General features: G+C 46.9%; 1 protein-coding gene and 1 non-coding gene across 7 annotated transcripts in view; one reads left to right on the plus strand and one right to left on the minus strand.

Moving 5' to 3' along the window:
• The window catches only part of MYH10 (myosin heavy chain 10), a 152,754-nt gene that overhangs the window by 14,596 nt on the left and 115,320 nt on the right, over window positions 1–22,838 (minus strand). For all 6 annotated transcript variants that reach the window (XM_008010308.3, XM_008010302.3, XM_073004685.1 and 3 more), the window contains 11 exons: window positions 20,394–20,531; window positions 19,133–19,256; window positions 16,660–16,831; window positions 14,949–15,161; window positions 10,999–11,143; window positions 9,458–9,664; window positions 6,260–6,364; window positions 4,869–5,021; window positions 3,912–4,160; window positions 3,431–3,643; window positions 1,474–1,686 (listed from right to left, as the gene is read on the minus strand). In XM_008010308.3, coding sequence (XP_008008499.2) covers window positions 1,474–1,686; window positions 3,431–3,643; window positions 3,912–4,160; window positions 4,869–5,021; window positions 6,260–6,364; window positions 9,458–9,664; window positions 10,999–11,143; window positions 14,949–15,161; window positions 16,660–16,831; window positions 19,133–19,256; window positions 20,394–20,531 — 1,932 coding nt within the window. The remainder of the gene's footprint in view (window positions 1–1,473; window positions 1,687–3,430; window positions 3,644–3,911; window positions 4,161–4,868; window positions 5,022–6,259; window positions 6,365–9,457; window positions 9,665–10,998; window positions 11,144–14,948; window positions 15,162–16,659; window positions 16,832–19,132; window positions 19,257–20,393; window positions 20,532–22,838) is intronic.
• Window positions 21,678–21,739, plus strand: LOC119620430 (U7 small nuclear RNA). Its single transcript, XR_005236953.1, has one exon. It is a non-coding gene; the product is annotated as a U7 small nuclear RNA (small nuclear RNA).

A 22,838-nucleotide genomic window follows, 5' to 3' on the forward strand; every position in this document is an offset into this window, starting at 1 on the left:
CACAGGATAGCAGGAGGCACCTAATGTAGAGCCACTTACATGAATTTCAAAGTGTGGTGGTTTAAAAAAATGTCTACAAATTCTTTAATACTCCCCACCTTAAAGAGTTAGAGCATAATCTCCTTTTGAATGTGGGCCAGACTTGGTGACTCGCTTCTGACAAACAATAAAAAAGTAATCACATGAGACTTGGGAGGTTAGGTCATAAAAGGCCCGGAAGCTTCCTCCTTGCTTGCTTTCTTTTGGATCTCTCTCTCCTGAAGCTCCTCCAGGACACTCAGGAGGCCCATGTGGCAAGCTGCCGAGGCCTCCTGCTGACACCACCTGTGTGAGCCAGCTTGGCACGGCTCCTCCAGCCCCGGTCGGGCCTTCAGATGATGCAGCCAGGGCCAAGGTCCTGACTGTACCAGAACCACTGACTCAATCGCTTCCCAATTCCTCACACACAGAAACTGTGCCATAAATGTTGTCACAGTTTGCAATAATTTGTTAAGTTTGGGGTAATTTGTTATCCAGCAATAAATGACCAATAATTAATGGAGTGAAAATAACAAAATAAAGCAAAATTAAATATATCCCACATCTGGCTGGGCACGGTGGCTCATGCCTGTAATCCCAGCACTTTGGGAGGCCAAGATGGGCAGATCACCCGAGTCCAGGAGTTTGAGACCAGCCTGGCCAACACGATGAAACCCCATCTCCACTAACAATACAAAAATTAGCTGCACATGATGGCATGTGCCTGTAGTCCCAGCTACTTGGGAGGCCGAGACAGAGGAATCACTTCAACCTGGGAGGCAGAGGTTGCAGTGAGCCAAGATCGTGCCACTGCACTCCAGCCTGGGTGACAGAGCGAGACTCCATCTCAAAACACACACACCCCCACCCCCGCCAAATCCAAGACTTATTGTCATGAACTGGAAGGGACTGGCAAAATATCCACAATTCATATTTAAAGTTTTAGACTATAAATTTAACATACATGCAGAAAAGTGTCTAATATACATTCAGAAAAGTATACAATTTATACATGGATAACAACTTTATAAAATGACAAATTTAAATATCTGCTCTTTTTCCTTTTGAAAAGCGATCTAATTATTAGGACTTGAGATCTGAACCGCAGACATCTGCCAAATCACTGTGTCTGGGATGCATCAATTCTTTCCTATACCCACATTCTAAGACAAGGAACTTGAACCTAACCACAGATTCCTTTGGGAGTCCACTGAGGGCTTTCTAATTGATAAGTGTAAGCAGCAATGATACTGTCTGAAGAATAGAAAAACCTAAACTAATTACAATAAAATTTAAATAATACAATTCTCAAATGACCAAATACATTCATTTTACTCTCTGTGTTACTCTGTGTTTACTCAGATGTGTTCTAACATGAATGAACAGGATACTGACCCAGAGCTGGGCTTTGAGAGCCTGCACCCCTTGTTGTAGAGGCTGCGCCTTCTGCCCTACCTGTTTGATCAGCAGCCGCTTCTTCTCTTCATTCTGCTCGTCCCTGGTTTGCAGGTCTCTCTCGAACTGCGCCTTCATGGCCTGCATGTTGACCTCCAGACGAAGCTTGGCATCTTCCGTGGCCTGGAGTTCGTCTTCCAGCTCCTCCAGCTGGGTCCTCATTTCCTCCACCTGCTGCTCCAGGGCCCGTTTGGATTTTTCAAGTTCGTGAACCTAAACCACCAAAGCATCAGGAAAGAGTTGACCTGGGCGGAGGCACGTGGGAAGAACAGCAGTCTTCCTGTTTTACAGGCTCACTTGTGGCATGCTGGCCACTTTGGTCCCCCTGGGCCGGCCCCCTGCTACATGCACACACATCCTTCCCTCTCCCCCGAAGGCTGCTGCTATTCTCCATTTCAGTGTCTGCAGCTCAGAACTACGGTGCGGATTTCTTTATTCACACGTGTTCTCTGGTCATCCTCCTCTGATGACCTCTAAGCTGAGAGTTCTTCAGTGAGCCAAAGAACAAAGGAAACAGCCATGTCAGGGAACCTGTCTGTTGACTGACCCCTTGCCTGCTGTCTGTGAGGAGCAAGTAGGACAGTACACCTCTTCTTGCTGTAGAAAAGATCATTCGTATTGAAAAGCACATGTGGAAACTGCTGACTATTCGGGTGGCTTCGACCTAACAAGCAAGGCACAGTACAGAGGCCTTGATCTTTCTCTGGACAAAGATCCCCCCAGCACCATTTCCCTCATTCTCTGCGCCAAGCACTGTGCTGAGAGCTTCACCTCCTGTGCCCTTTGATTCTCTCGCAACAGCCTTTGGAGGGAGGCCTTGGTGCTACTGTGCACCCGCTCTGGGGTCCAGGACCACCGCAATTCTCACAGGGACAGGCGTGGAGAATCTTAGGACAGGAGGAAGGCCCATTTCTACAGTGTCTGGTGCTCGGTAGGCACAAAAGACATGTTTGTGGGACGAACGGGTGAGTGTTGATGCTACAGAAAACGAACACGAAGTCAACTGTAGCGTTCTCTCTCCACGTTTCACTGTGTAACCACGGCCACTTCTACTTTCAGTGGCCTCTTCTTGTCCATGGGGCTAGTCCCTGGGTGCCAAGTTGTAGGAGGCCCAGCAGGAAGGTGGGGCCACCTTCGCTGAGGTATGATGTGGCCGGATGGCCCACAGCCCATGAAAATGAGACCCTACCTTTTTAGAGGACTTTGTGCTTTTCAAAGCAGATGCAGTAACTTCATGAAATTGGGCAAGTATAATGTCCCTCTGGCAGATAAAGAAACTTAGGCTTCAAAAGCTTAAGTGGCTTCCCGTGGTCAGAATGGAAGCCTGTGGAGGAGCCAGGGAACCTTGCCTTTGACACCAGGCCTGGCTTTGTTTTGCTATCTTCAACACGTCATACGCTAAGGGAGAGACGTAGGGTAAATAAGTGTCATGGCAGCTCCCATGGAAGATGTATGCAGTGGAAAGAGAAACTGTGCCACAGAAGCTTCTAAGCTGTGGAGAAGCCCCCAAAGCTACTGAAGCTCTCAAAGAAAACAGTGGGGCCTCCCTGGGAAGAACCGGGTCAGAGGGAACTGCCATTCCCTGCTCCTCCTCCTCTCCAGGTCCCCACTCACCTCATGTTTGGCAACTACCTGTGACGGCAGAACCATGACACCTTTTGTTGAAAGGCCCCCCTGCCAGGGTGTGGGCTGGGGCAGGGAGGGCAGTGAAAGGAAGAAGAAACATGTTCACCTCTAGCCAGAGCTGGGGGGAGATTGCAGAAAGCCTGACAACGGTCCCAGAAGACCTGAACCCCCTCCTCACGCACAGGCCAAAGCACTCCTAGATGGCTTCGTGGCTGGGCTGTATGTTCCCAGGTCCTTCAGGCACCCCCAAGGAGCCGCCTGCTCCCGTGTGAAGGCCCAGGCCCCTGGGATGCTCTCCCCTGCGGAAGCGTGGACCCCACCAGCGACTTACGTTCTTCCCCACGTCATCTTTGGAGCTCATGAGGTCTTCCATGTCTGCTCGGAGCTGCTTGTTCTGCCTCTCAAACTCCTCCTTGGCCTCCAGGGCTTCCTCAAGGGCCCGGGCCAGTGACAGGGCTTTGGTTTCTTTCTCTCTGGCCTCGGCTTCGGCCCGGTCCCGCTCTTCGGCATAGCGAGCAGAGATGCTCTTCTCTTCTGCTAACAGCTGTGCACAAGGGGATGGGGGAATATGAAAACCCGAAACAGCGGCATCAGCTTTTCTCTTCCACTGCGTGGCTGATGTGTCGCCAGAGTGCTGCCATTAGATTATGGTGTTCTTGTATTTCCTTTTTTTTTTTTTTTTTGCTTTCCCCCTTTTTCCAATTTTGATATAAATATGTATCCCATTTAATTGCCTTTAAATAAGATTATTTTAAACCATATGAACAAAAGCAAGAGCCCTGCCAGGAGGAAACGATGCGTGGCCAACCCACCTGGTCAAACTTCTTCTGCTTCTTCTCCAAGTTGGAGGCGACCTGGCGCTGGTGGTCCAGGTCCACCGTGAGGTCGTCCAGCTCCTGCTGCAGGCGGTTCTTGGTCTTCTCCAGTTTGTCATACGCCAGTGCCTTCTCCTCCAGGCGCTGGCTCAGGGCCTCCACGTCCTTCAGAAGCTTCTTCTTGGCTTCTTCCAGACTTTCAATTGTTCCCAGGTCGTCATCTACTTTCTTCTTGGTATCAGCCAACTAGGTTTTGTGTAAGGACAAACAGAAAGTATTAATGTTCTCAACTGGGGCTGGGCATGGTGGCTCACGCCTGTAATCTCAGCACTTTGGGAGGCCGAGGTGAGCAGATCACTTGAGGTCAGGAGTTCGAGACCAGCCAGGCCAACATAGTGAAACCTCATCTCTACTAAAAATACAAAAATCGCCTGTCTGTAGTCTCGGCTACTGGGGAAGCTGAGGTGGGAGGATCACTTGAGCCCAGGAGGTGGAGGCTGCAGTGAGCTGAGATCATGCCACTGCACTCCAGCCTGGGCGATAGCGTGAGATTCTGTTTCAAAAAAAAAAAAAAAAAAAAAAAAAGAACTCAATTAGTTTTTGAATTTGAAGAAAACTTTTGTTTTTAATATTTTGAGAGAAGAAAAATCAAATACTGTGATTTTAAAATAAATGAATCTTAGACGGTCACTTAATTTCTTAGCTAACAGTCTATTAAAATGATAACTAGATTGAAACTTGACATTGTTGACACAGTCCTAGGTCCTTATTTTAAGGGCTTCCAGCATTATAACCAGCACGTGGCTGGGTCAAAGCAAAACCATTTAATGGGCTTAATTTAGTACAACCTAATTAACTGTCCCAAATGGAGTTGCGACAGCCCGGCAAAGCAGGGCCAGGAGCTGCTGAAGACACACATCGAGGCCACCGCGGCTTCCTAAAGAGGACGCACACCTGGGACTGCAGGGTCAGCACTTGCTTCTCCAGGTTCTTCCTGGCCTCCTCCTCCTCCTCCTGCTGCTCCTGAAGACTGTTCTTCTCCTCTTCCAGCTGCCGGATTCGACTGCTCAGGTTTAGTTTCTGGCGTGTCTCCTCCTGAAGAAGCTCCTGTGTATTTTTTTTTTTAAAAGGGCAACACTTCCGTTATATTTACCACCAAAACAAATACACCTGTATTAAAGAATTCATGTCATAAAAGAGAGTGCCTCAGTGCATGAGAACACCCAGTGACATTAACACACAGACGATTTAAAAACACACACAGTAACTTTGTAAAAGTTTTTCACACCAACACTGCTTCAGACTGATCCCTGAAGAATGAATGGCGGCGCCGTCCACCCAAGGGCCCAGGCTGGAGCCTCCAGGCATCCCTGAGGCCTCCCCTCCTGCATCCCCCACCACACCCCGCATCTCCTCAGTCACGCCTGGAATCCCTTCCTCTCTATCCCCTGCCCCGTCTTAGTTCAGGCCCTCAGCCCTTCGCGCTGGGATCACCTCTCCCGTCTTAGGCATCCCCTCCTTTGTATTTCCTGCCAGACTGACTTCTAAAATGTAAGCACAAACACGTCTCTCCTGTTACTTTCAGACTGGGAAATCTTCAGAGGCATTAGTCGTGTGGAGCAGAATTTCTGGGCTCTGGCTCTGGCCTCCTCTAGTCTCACTCACAGGCCGTGCCTTGTCATGCATGGGGTATGCTTCGGTTAAAATGAATTTATCCCCAACTGCCTAATTATTCCACTTTCGGCCTGAGATTTTTTTTAATCCCCAGCACCTAGCCTAAAGCCTGACAAATAAACACTCATAAATGTTTGCAAATTTAACAAAATTAAGCTGTAAAACTCCAAGAATAAAGTGCTACATTATTTTCAAGTAACCTGTAGCTGACTTAAAAACATCCCTAACGGATGATGCAGTGCGGGTCTTAACCATCTGATAAGCAAGCCTCAACTCACCCTTTTACAAAATGGACTGTTTCCCACAGGTCAGCACAATGAAATTCCAACCATAATGAAACAATCTTATTTAAAATGGCCAGCCAGACACTGTGTGCAGAAGGGCCATGGCTTGGGTAAACCACTGCCCAGGCAGCGGCAGTGAATGGCAGGTGGAGCTGCCTCCGAGGCCACCCACATGCCTGCCAGACACAGGAACCCCAGACGCTCTACATTAAGACACTGAGCTTCCAGGGAGAAATCCTGAGTAGCAAGCCTGGCTCCAAATAAAAGTATGACATAAAACTAGTAAGAGGTGACATAGAAGACAACTCTGGGGCCAGCATATTTCACCAGCTTAAATACTACAGAAATGTTAGTTATTATAAAGACCCCTTGTTCCCCGTGGAATACCTGTGTATCCTGTAGTTGAGACTCAAGACTAGCTGCATCCTTAGCAAATTTAATCCCCTTCTTCTCCGCTTCTTCCAGAAGGGTGGAGACATTATCTAGCTCATTCTGTAAGGAGAAAAAGATTAAATTCAACTCAAAAGTAAGCGAGCAGAAAGGGTCTAGAAACACAGCTTTTAAACAGAACACAAATAGAGAAGAACTCGGGGGCAGTGTGAACCTGAAACTACCCATCCAGTTAAGGAAGACTCACCACCAAGAGTCTGTTGCCTTCAAACAGAGCTCAAATAAGTAGGTACTAGAACCTGCCTCCCTGGCTACCTTAATAGTCTCTACCCATGGAAAGGATGGGGCGGCGGGCGGGGGTCTCCTAACTGGTTTTCTACCTTCTATTTTTATCATTAAGAGACAAAAATGAAAGCAAAGCCTTTGGAAGAGTGACTGTATCCTCTGTGGGGAGGCTGAAAGGCCAGCAGGTGCTTGATTTTGGTGCTCCTTCACATGAAGATGCGTTAACCACGTGCTTTGGGAGGAAAGTATAATTTACATTCTTATAGAACTTGAGGCTTCTATAAAACGGATACAAGAGAGTTTCTTTTTTTTTTTTTTTGAGACAGAGTCTTGCCCCGTCACTCTGGCTGGAGTGCAGTGGCATGATCTTGGCTCACTGTAACCTCTGCTTCCTGGGTTCAAGCAATTCTCCTGCCTAAGCCTCCTGAGTGGCTGGGATTACAGACATGTGCCACCACGCCTGGCTAATTTTTTGTATCTTTAGTAGAGACAGGGTTTCGGCCTCCGAGAGTGCTGGGATTACAGGCGTGAGCCACCACGTCTGGCCGGAAGTTCTTTAAGGTTTTAAAAAACTGGTATTATATATTCATCATGAATATTTAAGCTATTTCTTATGGTCAGATTTAATGAATAATATTTTTTCCTTCTCAATATTTCTAAAATACTTTCCAAACAAATCTTCATGGTATAAGATGCTTTGTAATTTTTGATGACAGTTGGCGCTGGGAAGAAGCAGAGGGATGCAGAGGGGCAGCAGGGCACCATGGGTTCTCGCCTGTCCTCATCACACCAGCTGAGGGAAGGTGGATGGCGGCACAGCCACAGCGCAGTCTGCCATGGGCAGGCCTCTCTGCTGAGTCCTAGAGCCCTGGAGAATCATGTACTGTAATGTGGTCTTGGGCCTCTGACACAACACAGCTCTGTAATGCTTTTTCAATGTGGCAATATAGGATGTACATCTTTTCTTACCAATAGGGACTCATTGACTATATTGTTTTTGCTGGATGCATAGAAGTCCGTATTAAACATTAAAGTTATTTCCAATCACAGTCAGCCCTTCCTATCCATAGGTTCCATCTGTGGATTCAACCAAACATGTATTAAAAATATTCAGAAAAGGGCCAGGCATGGTGGCTCACGCCTGTAATCCCAGCACTTTGGGAGGCCGAGGTGGGCGGATCACGAGGTCAGGAGATGGAGACCATCCTGGCTGACACAGTGAAACCCTGTCTCTACTAAAAATGCAAAAAATTAGCCGGGCATGGTGGCGGGCGCCTGTAGTTCCAGCTACTCGGGAGGCTGAGGCAGGAGAATGGCGTGAACCCGGGAGGCGGAGCTTGCAGTGAACCGAGATCGCGCCACTGCACTCCAGCCTGGGCGATAGAGCAAGACTTTGTCTCAAAAAAACAAAAAAGAAAAATTCAGAAAAAACCCCTGCATGTGCACTGACCATGTATAGTTCAGGACTCTTTTGGGTGATTTCCTAAAAACATGACTGTTTTGGGTCGTTATTTCCTAAAAATACAGTCTAACAACTTTTTACATAGCATTTATATCATCTTAGGTATTATAAGTGATCTAGAGATGATTTATAGTATATGGGAGGATGTGCATACATGCAAATACTACGCCTTTGTTTTTTTTTTTTTTTTGAGATGGAGTCTTGCTCTGTTGTCCAGGCTGGAGTGCAGTGGCATGATCTTGGCTCACTGCAACCTCCACCTCCTTGGATTCAAGCAATTCTCCTGCCTCAGCCTCCCGAGTAGCTGGGATTACAGGTGTGCAACACCACACCTGGCCAGTTTTTTGTATTTATTAGTAGAGACGGGATTTCACCATATTGGCCAGGCTGGTCTCAAACTCCTGACCTCAGGTGATCTGCCCACCTTGGCCTCCCAAAGTGCTGGGATTACAGGCGTGAACTACCATGCCCGGCCCCATACTATGCCATTTTTATTAGGGACTCCAGCATCAGCAGATTTTGGTATCTGCAGGAGGTCCTGGATTCAATGCCCCAGTGGATACTGAGAGCTGACTATACTTTTGTACATACTTCCGCAATGAACATTCTTGAAGTTGACTCTGTCTGTACATCCTTAGTTAATTCCCTAGGATAAATGACTAGACGTGTATTTTTCGGGTCTAAGGATACTCCCAGTTTTAAGGCTCGTGATCTAAGACTGTCAAACTGTCCTTTAGAAAAGGTTGCACTAGGCTGGGCACAGTGGCTCAAGCCTGTAATCTCAGCACTGTGGGAGGCTGAGGCGGGCGGATCATGAGGTCAGGAGATCGAGACCATCCTGGCTAACGTGGTGAAACCCTGTCTCTACTAAAAATTCAAAAAATTAGCCGGGCGTGGTGGCAGGCGCCTGTAATCCCAGCTACTCGGGAGACTAAGGCAGGAGGATAGTGTGAACCCGGGAGATGGAGGGTACAGTGAGCAGAGATTGCGCCACTGCACTTCAGCCTGGGCGACAGCGAGACTGTCTCAAAAAAAAAAAAAAAAAGGTTGCACTAATTTATACCAGCAGTGTAAAAAAATAAAACTCTTGCAAATCTGCAAATCTTTGCCAATGTGAAGTATAATTTTTTTGGCCCATTGCTCCTATTATTTACTGGACTAATGGAGAAGCTGAAGTGCTTAAAACTGTTCAAGCAACTATAAACACAATTCAAGGTGGAACTGATCAAGTCCAATTCATGCTGTCTTCTTCTTAAAATAAGAATTATTTAACTTCATCGAAGTAATGGACACTAGGGACACCTAAGACTCGATGCATTTACTGGACAGCAGTTGTCAGGTATTACACAGCACGCTGGCTGTGGGTCTCTGATTGTACAGAGGGATACAATGGTAAATTAGGGACATGCTACGGTGGGATGTGTGTAGAGCGGAGGTTTCTGGCTTACCTGCAGCTTACTTGCTTTCTCCGCCAGCTCCACCCTGAGCCTGTCGCCTTCGGAGACCTTGGCATGGAGCTCCTGGACCTGCGCGTCGAGCTTCTTCCTCTTGTGCTCAGACTCGGCCTTGACCTGCTGCAGGACCTTCACCTCACACGCCAGTTCCTTGTTATCTGTCTCCAGGCCCTGCTTGTTCTTCTCTAGATTTGCTTTGAACTAGGAGACGGAAGGGAAAACATAATTCACTAATTATTTTCTAAAACTCCATACAGAGGACTGCTTTTTGAGTCTGCAGAATTGTGCCTAACACACAGTAAGCCTGTGATCGACATTTGTTGAATGAATGAATGAAAATGTTTGCTGTTCTCTGAATGTGTGGATTTCTGTGTAAGGAACACACGTGTACGTACTGCTCTGAGGAGCAGATGCAGGTACTTTGGGGCTCACTGTGCTAAGTAATGATCCTTGTCGATGCCAAGTGTGTCGTGTCTGCAGCGTACTCACTCACACTGTCCTTTGTATAAAACGAGTGTTGTTAGTGTAAAAACCGTTTTACATGTACTAACATGAGCAAGCACCCCTGGTGCAGGGTGGTCCCAACAGGATGTGTCTCCAATGACATCTCGCCTCAGGGACACGATTGGGTGTAGTAAGGTGGTCACATGGGAATCTGGGCCAGACTGTCTGGCCTCAGGCTGCCTTTCCATGAACCAGCTGTGTGACCCCGGCTTAATTACCTAACACCGCTGGGCCTCAGTTTCCTTGTCTTTTAAATGAGAATTATAGGAGACTGTGCCACAGAGTTGTAACCAAGATGAAGGAAGGCAATTCCCGTAGGGCACTTAGCACAGTACCTGGCACACATGCAAATGTTCCGTAAATGTTAATATTGTCATTGTCTAAATTAAAAGGTGGCAAAGAACAGAGAGAGGGGGAAACCGGAGCAAGAACCAAGTCACAAAGGCAAGGGTGATTATGGGAAGTCAGGGAGGCCAGTCTGCACAGGGGGGCGGCATGAGTCACAGGGCACATGGAATTCAGTTTCAGCAGAACGGAAAGCCTATGTCGGAGACACAGAAGCGGGAACAATGAATGAAAGGAAGACTGTGCTTGGCGGCTGCGGCGAGATCACAGGCAGGGAAGGACAAGAAGGGAGAGATGAATGTCAGGAACCCCTGAAGGGGAACAGTGGCAGGACTTGTGACTTCCTGGCAGCAGACAAGTAAGGGAAGAATGACTTTCAAATCATTCAGGGTTTTGAGTGAAGCCACTGGGAGAAGGACTTAGTGAGAGGAGACACTGGGGAGGACTGTGTGATTTGAGATGGCGGCTGGATCCGTGCATTTGCATCTGGCTTTTTTCCCTAAGTAGACACTGTGTTTTCAGAAAGCCGCTCCTGCCTGGCAACTGGGTACCCAGCAGCCCACTCAATGACGTGTAGAGGCTGGAGCATAATCAATACATGACTGAACAGAACGGGCAGATAGGATGGGAGTGGGTCTGCTGGCGGATTTTCTCCAGGCCACAGCACACGGCAGGGTCTCCCTTACCCGCTTGGCCTGTTCCAGCTGCTCTGAGAGCTCCTCCAGGGCTGTTGCGTGTCTTTGTCTCATGTCCTGGATTTGAGCTTCATGGTTCTTAGTTTCCTCCTCAAGAGCCTTCTTCAGCTCTGCCACTTCTTGTTCACGTTTTGTACTAGAGAAGGACATTTTTTAAGAGAGATCAGAATTAGCTGACTGATTAGAAACACATTTTCTTTTTGAAAAAGTACTGTTTTTGTTTTAAATATTACATAAATTCCTTTAATAAATATTTGATGTGCTATTTCCAGTAGGCTGGCAGGTCTATTACTGTGGTATCAGAAATCCTCCTAGAGAGCTGAGTAGTGGTTCATGCCTGTAATCCTGGCAATTTGGGAGGTTAAGGTGGATTGCTTGAGCCTGGGAGGTTGAGGTTACAATGAGCTATGACTGTACCACTGCACGCCAGCATGGACGAGTGAGACCCTATCTTAAAAAAAAAACACCAAAAAAAAAAAAACAAACCAAAAAAAACACCCAAAAACCAGTGCAACTTCCATGCCATATCTGACTTATCAAGACACAGGGTGACATCCCTAGGGGGTCTTCAAATTGTTCTGGGCAGTCTAGTTTCACTGGAGGTCAGGAATTGGTTAACACAAGATGCCAAACTGCCTGACATAGCCCCAACAGAATTGGATAAAACTGGAAAAAGGGAGTCTTCCAGAGATTTTCAAAAGTGAAGGAGTGGCAAAGGCCAAATGAATCAGGATGTTGCACTGTAACAAAGCAAGACTCTAACATTCATGTGAAGAAGCCACAATGAACTAACATCCTCCCAAAACTCTACTAGAAAATGGCTTGAGGTTGGGGAGGAGGGCATTATCTTTTGGAGGGGCAGGAAAATTAAAAGGCAGCTCAAAGGGTTCAAAAAGGATCTCTGATGTTTGATATGAGAACACAGCAGGCCCATGGCCATAGAATTGGAATGTTCTGACATAAACTGGTTTTATCTAACCTGCACTTTACGGTATGAAGATCACATTAGCATTAAGTATCTTTCCATGGCTTTCTAATATTTTTAAAATTGGCTGTAACAAATACAGGGTAACTTGAATAACCAGAGTTATTCACTTTCTAGAAGAGATCTTACTCCCCATGGCGAGTCACTCTAAATTTGTTAATCTGAGCACCGTGTTTAAGCACGAGCTTGATGAAGACGGAAGTCAGTCAGGTAAACAGTGCTCCTGCTAAGACCTATATTAGCACTGTTGAATTAGCTACAACCTCACAGTAATCCTGAAGCACATCTCTAGCAAGCTTGCTCTATACTTTATAACATGTCACAACTTAGAACAGTGATTCACACACTGATTCCCATGTGGACACATTTTCCCTCTCTTCTCATGGAGTCATGAGATGCAGGGGCTGGCTGCGAGATCCCTGTGCCAAGAGAACAGGGCCTGGCGGCTGCCAGCTCCATGGTCACATGGAGCCCAGCCAGAAGAAATCACTGAGGATTCTTTGCGGTCCAGCCTAGCTCAGCCCCAAGTTCCACTGGCTCAGCCAGAGGTCAAAGACGTGCTGGTCTGGTCCTGTCCTCTACAAGGCTCCCATCGAGATTATTTCAGCTCACTCTAGCGGCCAGTGCTTCATTGATCAGACTCTAGGGAAATCTCTCCAACTAGCAGCACGTTGTCTTTTGGGAAAATAGTTGTGTGTGTGTGTGTGTGTGTGTGTGTGTGTGTGTGTTCCTTGTCCCTACTTGAACCCAACGGTCAAAGGAAACCTTCACCTTCTCTTCTCCAGGCTGAACAACCCAATTTCTCTTAGTCTTTCGTCAAGTCCTCAAGAAAGTTAAAATGCCAGTGTGTCTGCAGAAGAGTAGATGATGTACAGAGGACTATTACTTTATACTAATCATGGAAAGAACTGGGGTCCAAGGAGGGTGGTTTGCATTCTCTTAAGGGTCCTTAGCAAGAATGGAGGACACGTCTGAGCTGCAGGCAAAAGAGAATCAGTGGGCGCTACAGCTGAGCTTAGGCATGGTTTTAATAAATACGCGCATTTATTTTTTTGCAAGGGTTGGATGGAAAAATGATCAGAACCTTATTTTCTATTGCACTCAAAAGCCCAGCTGGGAGTGGAGCGTTCAGCCAAGTCTAGTTCAGTGGTTTCTGGATTTTAAAAAAGCAGATCTATCAAAGAGAAGTCTAGGACTCACACTATGAAAAGCAGTTACTCTGCTAAAGTGGGGTAAGGGCCGGGCACGGCGGCTCACGCCTATCATCCCAGCACTTTGGGAAGCCAAGGGGGGTAGATCACCTGAGGTCGGGAGTTCGCGACCAGCCTGACCAACATGGAGAAACCCCATCTCTGCTAAAAAATACAAAATTAGCCAGGCATGGAGGCAGGCAGCTGTAATGCCAGCTACTCAAGAGGCTGAGGCAGGAGAATCGCTTGAACCCAGGAGGCGGAGGTTATCGTGAGCCGAGATCACCCCATCACACTCTGGCCTGGGCAGTAAGAGCGAAACTCCGTCTCAAAAAAATAAAAAATACAATAAAAAAGTGGGGTAGGAAGCCTCGAACCATGCCTGGCTCAGATGGGGTTTTTCCTCTCTCTGGGAAAAAACTGAAGACAAAAACCAACCAACCTCTGTCCGGCTGCCGTAGCTGTACATATTCATGGCCAGGATCATGGCCAACATTCCAAGGCGCACCCCTCTGCTCTCCAGCATGGAGAGTCTCCCCACACCCACCATCTGACCTCAGTCTCGCGGCTCCACCGAGCCGGCCTGCCCTGTGGACACCACGATGTCATTCTTTCCACGACCGAGCGCCCAGGTTTCCAGCTGTTGGGTGGACCCAGCTGATGACATCCGTGTCCTCTGGGGAAATGCACTGGTTTTCACCACAACTCATTTCCCTCCTGGTTGTTCTGGGTCATTTTCAGCCTCTCTGGCCACACTTGCGTTCATAAATAATTCCCTCTGTCTTTCTTGCTTTATTTCAGGCCCCAGCAGCTCCCCAGGGTGACGGGCTATTCTTTCCATCATTCACACCCTGGAAGAGCCAGCAGGTGTGCCTGCAGCCAGCCAAGGCGGCGAGGGTTCCCTTCTGGCTGGGACTCCTGGGGTGGCCCTGAGGCACTTGGCAGTGTGAGTGTGGGAGGGAGCAGACGGCCTCTGCCAGGACAGCAAGCTGGCATGCCCCCCACACTGCTCTCCACAGTGACGACACCTATGAGTCCGTGGGAGCAGTGGGCCGGCACCTCCAGGCCTGCGTGCCGGCTCACCGCTAAGGCTCTCCTGCGACTCGCGGGCTGCCACACTGCAGTTTTCTACCCGGGAGCCTTCTCTGGCCATGTTCACCTATGCTTGTCACCTTTTTCATGCCCGCCCCGGCTGCTGGCTCATGATGCCGCACATGCCTCTGCCCACTGCACACCTCTGTCCCAGTGCCTGCGCCAGCCTTCTTCTCACCCTTGTGAAGGCACCCTTCCCTTTTCAGCTGGTTATCTACACCGTTCACACCACCTGGCACTGCCAGCATAAGTGCCGGGCCTCCTGGGTATCTCCTCCTATTCCTGTGTTTACCCTTCTCCCTCTGGTCCTCTCTATCTAGAAATCTCTTTTCACTGCCCCCTCTCTCTGTAGCTGTCACTGTCCCTCCCTAGACATCCATCACTGACCACAGCTTTTCTGATCACACCCTCACTCTGTGTCCCTCAGTCTGCCGTCTACCCTAGGACTCACACTACTAAAAGCAGTTACTCTGCTGAAGTGGGGTACCCTGCACAGGTGTTTCTACCCATAGGCTGGTCTGCTTCTAAGCATTACTATTTAATCACCGTTCCACCTGCCATCACGAGGAAAAGCACACCACCTCCCAAAGACAGCAAGCACACCAGGCATCTCTGCGCGGGCTCGGTGGAGAGGTTGGCAGGCGCCCGGGCCCTGCTCCCTCTCCCACACTCACCGTAGTTCCTGCTGGGCTGCTGTGGTGTCCAGCGTGTCCTCCAGCTCTGTTTTCAGAGCTTCCAGTTCTTCACTCAAGTCCCTTTTCTGCTTTTCGGCCTTGTTCCGTGAAGCCTTCTCAGATTCAAAGTCTTCCTGAAGTTCCGCAATTTGGGCTTGTAGCTCTCGCACAACTTTAAGGGCATTGTTCTTATGGAGTGTTTCATCGTCACCTCTGTTAAAACACCCGGGCACAAGAGGCACTCAGAGACGACGCCCGGATGGCCTGTTTCTCAGGTGAGCCCCAGCCCCTGAGCACCTCTCCACGAGACCCCAGTCCCACATCCCTCCTCCTGGGGCCTGAGGCTGGTGCAGATGCTCCGCACCTGCGAGGGCAGGAGGAGGTCCTTGGGTTAGAGGACTTGCTGAAGGCCCCAAAGCTAATGATGGCAGAGCCAGAACTAGATTCCAGCCCAGCCCCCTTTCCAAACGACCATGCTTCTCCATTAAAAGGTAGGACACTCTTACTTTAGCCCTTAGAATACGAAAACATTTTCTCTGAAGTCAAAGGCTGTTATAGTTAAAAATCTGCTTCTAACTATGAAGGAGTGACCTCCTCCATCACACCAGAACCCAGCCAAACCAGGGATGCTCAGAGAACACACCGGAACGCAGCCAAACCAGGGATGCTCAGAGAACACACCGAAATGCAGCCAAACCAGGGATGCTCAAAGAACACAGTGGAAGAAAGAGGCTCTCATCCTCACACCCTCCAGGTGCCTCTCTTCCATAGGGCATCTTTTTGTTTATATCTGTGGTTTAAAATGTTGGAAGATTTTTCTGATTGGGAATAGTTGGGATGTTTGAGGTAAGGGAGATTTTTCTTGTAAGATTTTGATTGTAACACATTATAAACTTCAAGTATTACAACCATGTAGCCAAAGAGTTATTCTTTATAAAGAAATGAAACATTAGACATATTTATTACATCTGATTTGCATTCTAAACTGAATGGTTTAGAACTGATTATTGAATCATGCTCTCAGTGGAGAAATATAATTTCTGAAAAGTGATTTCCCTTCAAGTTCTAAAACATACTACAGGCTGGGCGTGGTAGCTCACGCCTGTAATCCCAGCACTTTGGGAGGCCAAGGCGGGTGGATCACTTGGGGTCAGGAGTTTGGGACCAGCCTGACCAACATGGTGAAACCCCGTCTCTACTAAAAATACAAAAATTAGCCGGTGTGGTGGTGCACATGTGTAATCCCAGCTAGTTGGGAGGCTGAAGCATGAAAATTGCTTGAACCCAGGAAGTGGAGTTTGCAGTGAGCCGAGATTGCACCACTGCACCCCAGCCTGGGTGACAGACTGAGACGCCATGTCAAAATAAATAAATAAATAAAACATACTGCAGTTAATCTGTAATGTACAGAGACCAAAACATTTGTTATAGTGAAATAATTTGTGCTGGTATGAATTTCCAAGGGTTTCATAATATAATTTGTCATTTTAAAGTATTAAATATTAAATATAAATATCGAGATGGTTTATGAGACTTTCTTGCTGCCCTGACACAAAATCTGTACGCCTGGACTTCTCACTCTCTCAGGTCACACCCAACAGCAAGTAGACCCCATCTCACTCTCCCAGGGTTTTTGGATGCTCCAAACGTAACAAAGTCTGCTGAAACTCAGCCCCCGGGCTCCCATGCAGCACAGCTAGGGGCCGCAGACCTGGCCAGTGCGCCCTGCAGCTCCTCCTCCTTCTTGGCCAGCTGCAGCTTGAGCTCGTCAATCTGCGCCTGCAGCTCTGCTATCTGGTCCTGCAGGTCGGTCGTCTCCCCGTCGAGTTTTCTTTTGGCCTTTTCCAGTTCCTGACGAGTCTTTTCTTCCTTCTTTAAGCGTTCTTTAAGGCAAGACATAAGAAGTTCTTCAACACACTGAGTGACTCACCACAGGAATAAACTAAAATTCAGACTGAGCCAAGTTGAAAATAAGCCATTTTATTCAAAAGCATGTTACTGCCCTGATGACAAGGTCATGCCCTGATGTCAACTGCTCAGTCATTTCAAACGCACTGAGATCTGGAGGGGAGATAAATTAGTGTCGGGAGGGAATTTTAAGGAAGAAGTTGAGTGTCCTAAGGATGTCCTTTCATGGGAGGTGAGACCACACTGTGAGAGCCGAAGGGGCCTAGAATCCTCTCACGTCAAACCCATTGCTGTGTCCAGGTTTGCAAAGTGGCTCAGCAGGTGCTGGGGCAGCAATTGTAGCTGCCTGTCACCCCATCCCCTTTTCCATGGGAACCCCTGATCTGAACCAAGAAAACTGCCGTCCTCGAGTACTGGGAGAGAGGAGACAGAAGAGTGGGCAGAGAGGACCAGGGCTCTTTTCCACCCTCCCCTCCAAAATTGTGCAGCGATTCCCCAGTTAGCCCTAGTGATCTATTTCACCGAATGATTTATTTCCTCACAGCGACCTGTATGCCTTTGTGTTCTCCAGCACGAACCAATGTGCTGAGAGGATGAGACCGAGTGTCACAGCCTGATCAAACAGGTGAGTAAAAAAGCACATGTGCTTACGCGTACTTCCTCAGCAGAAGAACCATATACTAGTACAAATGGTTTATGAAAGTAATTTCTTTTTCTTTTTTTTTTCTTTTGACACAGAGTCTCGCTCTGTCACCCAGGCTGCAGTGCAGTGGCATGATCTCGGCTCACTGCAAGCTCCGCCTCCAGGGTTCTGGCCATTCTCCTGCCTCAGCCTCCCAAGTAGCTGGGACTACAGGCGCCCGCCACCTCGCCCGGCTAATTTTTTTGTATTTTTAGTAGAGATGGGGGTTCCACTGTGTTAGCCAGGATGGTCTTGATCTCCTGACCTCGTGATCCGCCTGCCTTGGCCTCCCAGAGTGCTGGGATTACAGGCATGAGCCACCACACCCGGCTTATGAAAGTAATTTCATACTGACATTCCCTCTTTCGTTTATACTAAAACAAAACCCCAAATATTTTTTAAAAGCCAACCCCGTCGTCTTCCTATCATAAACGCACACATTAAGAAAGAGTGGGCCCCTGCCTGCAGGCGCCTGCACAGAGCTCCCTCCCTCTGGTGATGGTACCAGTCTCTAGCTGCTCTTTCCAACTTCCATCCTCTTTTCATTTCATTTGCAGAAGCTGTAATGTCCTAGGATTTCCTGATATTACTCTGTGGCTTGGCCCTCAGCAGTGTCTTCTCTGTATCTGCCAGCTTTTATGTCATTGGCCAGTCCCTTTCTGAGGTAAAATCTGGGCACTTTAATGCAGCTTTAGATTGAACACAATGGTCTGTAGGACTCAAACAACTTAAGCCCAACCATGCCCACCAAAGGGCAATATCTTTTACCATAGTACCAAAGTTAAAAAAGGGAAACCAGGCCTGGCGCCATGGCTCACGTCTGTAATCTCAGCACTTTGAGAGGCCAAGGTGGGTGGATCACCTAAGGTCAGGAGTTTGAGACCAGCCTGACCAACATGGTGAAACCCCATCTCTACTAAAAATACAAAATTAGCCAGGTGTGGTGGCGCATGCCTATAATCCCAGTTACTTGGGAGGCTGAGGCAAGAGAATCGCTTGAACCTGGGAGGTGAGGTTGCGGTGAGCCAAGATTGTGCCACTGCGCTCCAGCCTGGGCAACAAAAGTGAAACTCTGTCTTAAAAAAAAAAAGAAAAAGGAAAACCATTTTATCATCGTTCCAAGGCAACACAGAATAACCTTAAGAGCCCTTTTTATTATTTTTTAAAGACAGGATCTTGCTGTGTTACCCAGGCTGGAGTGCAGTGGCACGATCACAGCTCACTATGGTGAGCTCCCGGGCGCAAGCAATCCTGCTGCCTCAGCTTCCAAGTAGCTGGGACTATAGATGCGCACTACTACGCCAGGCTAATCCGTAAATTTTTTGTAGAGATGGGGTCTCACTATGCTGCCCAGGCTGGTCTTAAACTCCTGGCCTCATGCGATCCTCCTGCCTCAGCCTCCCAAAGTGCTAGGATTACAGGCCCGAGACACTGCGCCCGGCCAAGGGACCAATTTTAATAAGTCAACCCAAACTGAAGGTCCTTATTGTTAGTAATCACCATGTATATTGTTTATTTTTGCATGTTCTGATTACAGTAAAAGCTAAACACTCACATGTCCTAGTCCCCAATTCCTCTGGCCCCAAACACTAACCTTCTAAATCTGAGATCATCACTTCTTGCTTATTCCTGATTTTGGCCAAGTTTTTTGCCTTTTCTTCCTCTTCAGCCAGCTGAGAGGAACACTCAGCAATACGATCTTCCATGAGTTTCTTTTCCTGGACGGGAAAAATGGACTGCTTCAGAAAAGCCATTCAGAATAACCACTGGGGTTCTGGATTCCTCATAAAGGTCAACGGTCTTTGACTCGAGAGAAAACAAGTACTACCGGCACTGCCTCCCCCAGCAGACTGTACGCAGTCACGTGCTGCAGAACGATATTCTGGACAGTGATGAACCAGATACACGACAGCGGTCTCCTAAGATGATCATGGAGCTGAAAACTTCATCCAAGCTGTCACAGCACCACAGTGCAATGACTCTGTTTTTAAAATACATGTACTGCAGCCTCCGTGTGCCATGCTGATAAAGTCTGCAGTCATGTACAGCAATGTCCTGGGCCTTCACATTCACTCAGCACTTACTCACTGACTCACCCAGAGCAGCTTCCAGCCCTGCAAGCTCCATTCATGGTGAGTGTCCAATAGAGGTGTGCCATTTTTAATCTTTTCTATTGTTTTTACTGTACTTTTTCTCTCATATTTTTACTGGACTTTTGTTTGGATATGTTTAGATACACAAGTACTTCTTAGCACTGTGTTCCAACTGCCTGCAGTATTCAGGACAGTAACATGCCGTACAGGTGCGTGGCCTGGAAGCGATCGGCCACACCGTCTAGTCTAGGTGTGTAGTAGGCTCTCCTGTCTAGTTTGTGTCAATACACTCTATGATGTTCGTACGAGGATAAAATAACTTCACGATGCATTTCCCAGATTGTGTCCTCGTCGTTAAACAACACACGACTGTACTCCAAAGGGGCAGAAACGATTACACGGCTTGGTGCCCACCCCGGGAGCTTGGCCCAGCTGTCTGGTGTTCAGAGTCCCACAGCCAATGGTGGATGAATTAATGCTTGCACAGATGGAAACAAGTCATCACTGAGTGACCAATAGGCACAAAATGCACACGTTAAAAGTCTAAAAGATTATCAGGATATTTGGTAAGGTTTAAAAATTCAGTGGTGCCTGTGTCTTTAGAAATCTATACAAGTAGAGATTTACAGAGAAAATTCAGTAAATGAACCTAAAATCTTGAGAATTTTCTGTTTGAGGTCATTTTCAATGAGTGTATCAACATAATATTATATAAATATCTTCCGTAACTAAAATCAGCTTTTTGTGGGAACAGTCTCTTACTTTGATAAACTTGGAATTTTGGTCCTCGAGAAGCAGAATCTCCTCTTCCATCTTCTTGATCTTGGCCTCTGCTGTCACCTTTTCCAGCTGCAGCTTTTGCCGAGCCCCTTCCTCCTCGTCCAGCTGCTCTTCCAGGTCCTTGTGAAGAACACAGAGTCAGTCTCGCCACTTTCTCGAGATTTGACCACACATTCATCATGCACAGGAATGCATTACAACGAGATACTATTTTTTATTTACTTATTTTTTTTTGAGATGGAGTCTCGCTCTGTCGCCCAGGCTGGAGTGCAGTGGTGCGATCTCAGCTCACTGCAATATCTACCTCCCAGGTTCATGCCATTCTCATGCGTCAGCCTCCCAAGTAGCTGGGACTACAGGCGCCCGCCACCATGCCCAGCTAATTTTTTGATTCTTTTTTTAGTAGAGACGGGGTTTCACTGTGTTAGCCAGGATGGTCTTGATCTCCTGACCTCATGATCCATCCGCCTCAGCCTAGATACTAATTTTTGATTCTCAAAATGCCAGGGATATTTAAAAAAATACGAAATGCAGTTATGTGAAATAGACATTTGTATCCACTAAAGGCTAAAGTACAAACTGGGTCAATCCTTCTAGAAGCCAACATGGCCAAAACGCAGCTTTGAAAATAAGCCTTTCCTTTCAAGCAGCAATTTCAGGAAATCGTCACAGATGCGATTTATATAAAAAGACATAAAGTGATGCGTTATTTATGATACTGAGTAACTATGAACATGCCACAAAAAGGTCTTGGTAATTAAATGTTGGCACACTTGTTAAATGGAATAATATATAGCAATTAAAATTCACATTTTGGAATAATAGCGACACAGGCAAACATGAATAATGGAGTAGCACTCTTCAAATGTGTATTTAATTTAGCTAAATCCAAATATATACATGTTCGGCCAAAAAGGAGAGAAAGAGAACATGAAAACGACAATTTACATTGTACAGGTCGTGAGAAATGAGCTGTCTCAGTTCAAGTGTACCTTTCACAGCAGAAGCACGTCATCAAACTGGGCGGGAGTGTAGAGTTTACATGTATTTCTATTAGAACATGCAGATCTTTATAATCGACATTTCTGTTTATGATAAACATGCTATTATTACACAGGATCGCAGATAGATTACCACATTTTATATGAGGTGATTATTACACACTGCGTGCCTGTATCAAAATATCTCATGTACCACCCCATATATAATATACATACACACACACACACACTTAATATATATGCATACAAACTAGAATGAAAAACAAAGTGTTACAGCACTTTTAGAATTTGTCTAGCAGGCTTTCCAGTTTCTGGTGGAAAGCTCCCACCTCCTCCAAAAAAAGAAAAAAAAAAAAAATTAAAACAAAACCCAGGCTGGGCGCGGTGGCTCACGCCTGTAATCCTAGCACTTGAAGGCCGAGGTGGGTGGATCACCTGAGGTCAAGAGTTTGAGACCAGCCTGGCCAACATGGTGAAACCTCGTCTCTACTAACAATACAAAAATTAGCTGGGCGTGGTAGCAGGTGCCTGTAATCCCAGCTACTGGGGAGGCTGAGGCAGGGGAATCACTTGAATCCAGGAGGTGGAGGTTACAGTGAGCTGAGATTGCGCCATTGCACTCCAGCCTGGGCCACAAAGTGAGACTCTGTCTCAAAAACAAAACAAAAAAACAAAAACCAAAAAAAAAAAACCCCAATAAACCAAAACTAGGGTTGTACAAATGAACGCATGGCCAACTTAAGGAAATGTTCAAGAGTATCTTTGGCTAAATAATTTACTCATTGTTAATTTTAGAATGAAACCCTTGCAAAAAATGAGTATTTTATTGTAAAAATTTCAAACACACATCTAAGCACACGGACCAGCATAATGAGCCCCACACAGTAGCATCACCCTGCCCTTAACAAGCATCAACTCATGGTCAGTTCCATTTCGTGTGTGCCTCCACCTGCTCCCTTCTCCCCCTGGGTTATTCTGCAGCAAATCCCAGACATCATAGTTCATTTGTAAAACCTGCAGGCTGTGCTCCTAAAACATAAAGACCCATTTAAAAAGTACATTTGCCTGTTCCAATCAGAATCCAAAAATTGTGCCTCATGAGTACAGTCTGTAATTCAAAAAGAAAGTTAAGTACCAGGGAAGGGCTAGTTTTAAAAAATTCTCATTCTGACTGTTGGCCACCTCCTATTTCAGTGCTGAGTATTTCTTATTAGCCAAACCACGTAGCAGGTGTCTATCTAATGAATGGAGTGAGCAACATTCATTAGATATCACTGACAACATGAAGAACAAGTTAGGTCTACAGAATGCTACAGACCCTGGGAGGTTTGTGACTTTGAATCTCTTTGCAAACTGTAAGATGCCACTTAGAACTTAAAAAAGATCCCTATTCAAAATGACAAATCTGTGTTCAAAGAAAATCTAT

The sequence above is a fragment of the Chlorocebus sabaeus genome, chromosome 16 (assembly GCF_047675955.1).
Source record: "Chlorocebus sabaeus isolate Y175 chromosome 16, mChlSab1.0.hap1, whole genome shotgun sequence".
NCBI classification, from domain to species: domain Eukaryota; kingdom Metazoa; phylum Chordata; class Mammalia; order Primates; family Cercopithecidae; genus Chlorocebus; species Chlorocebus sabaeus.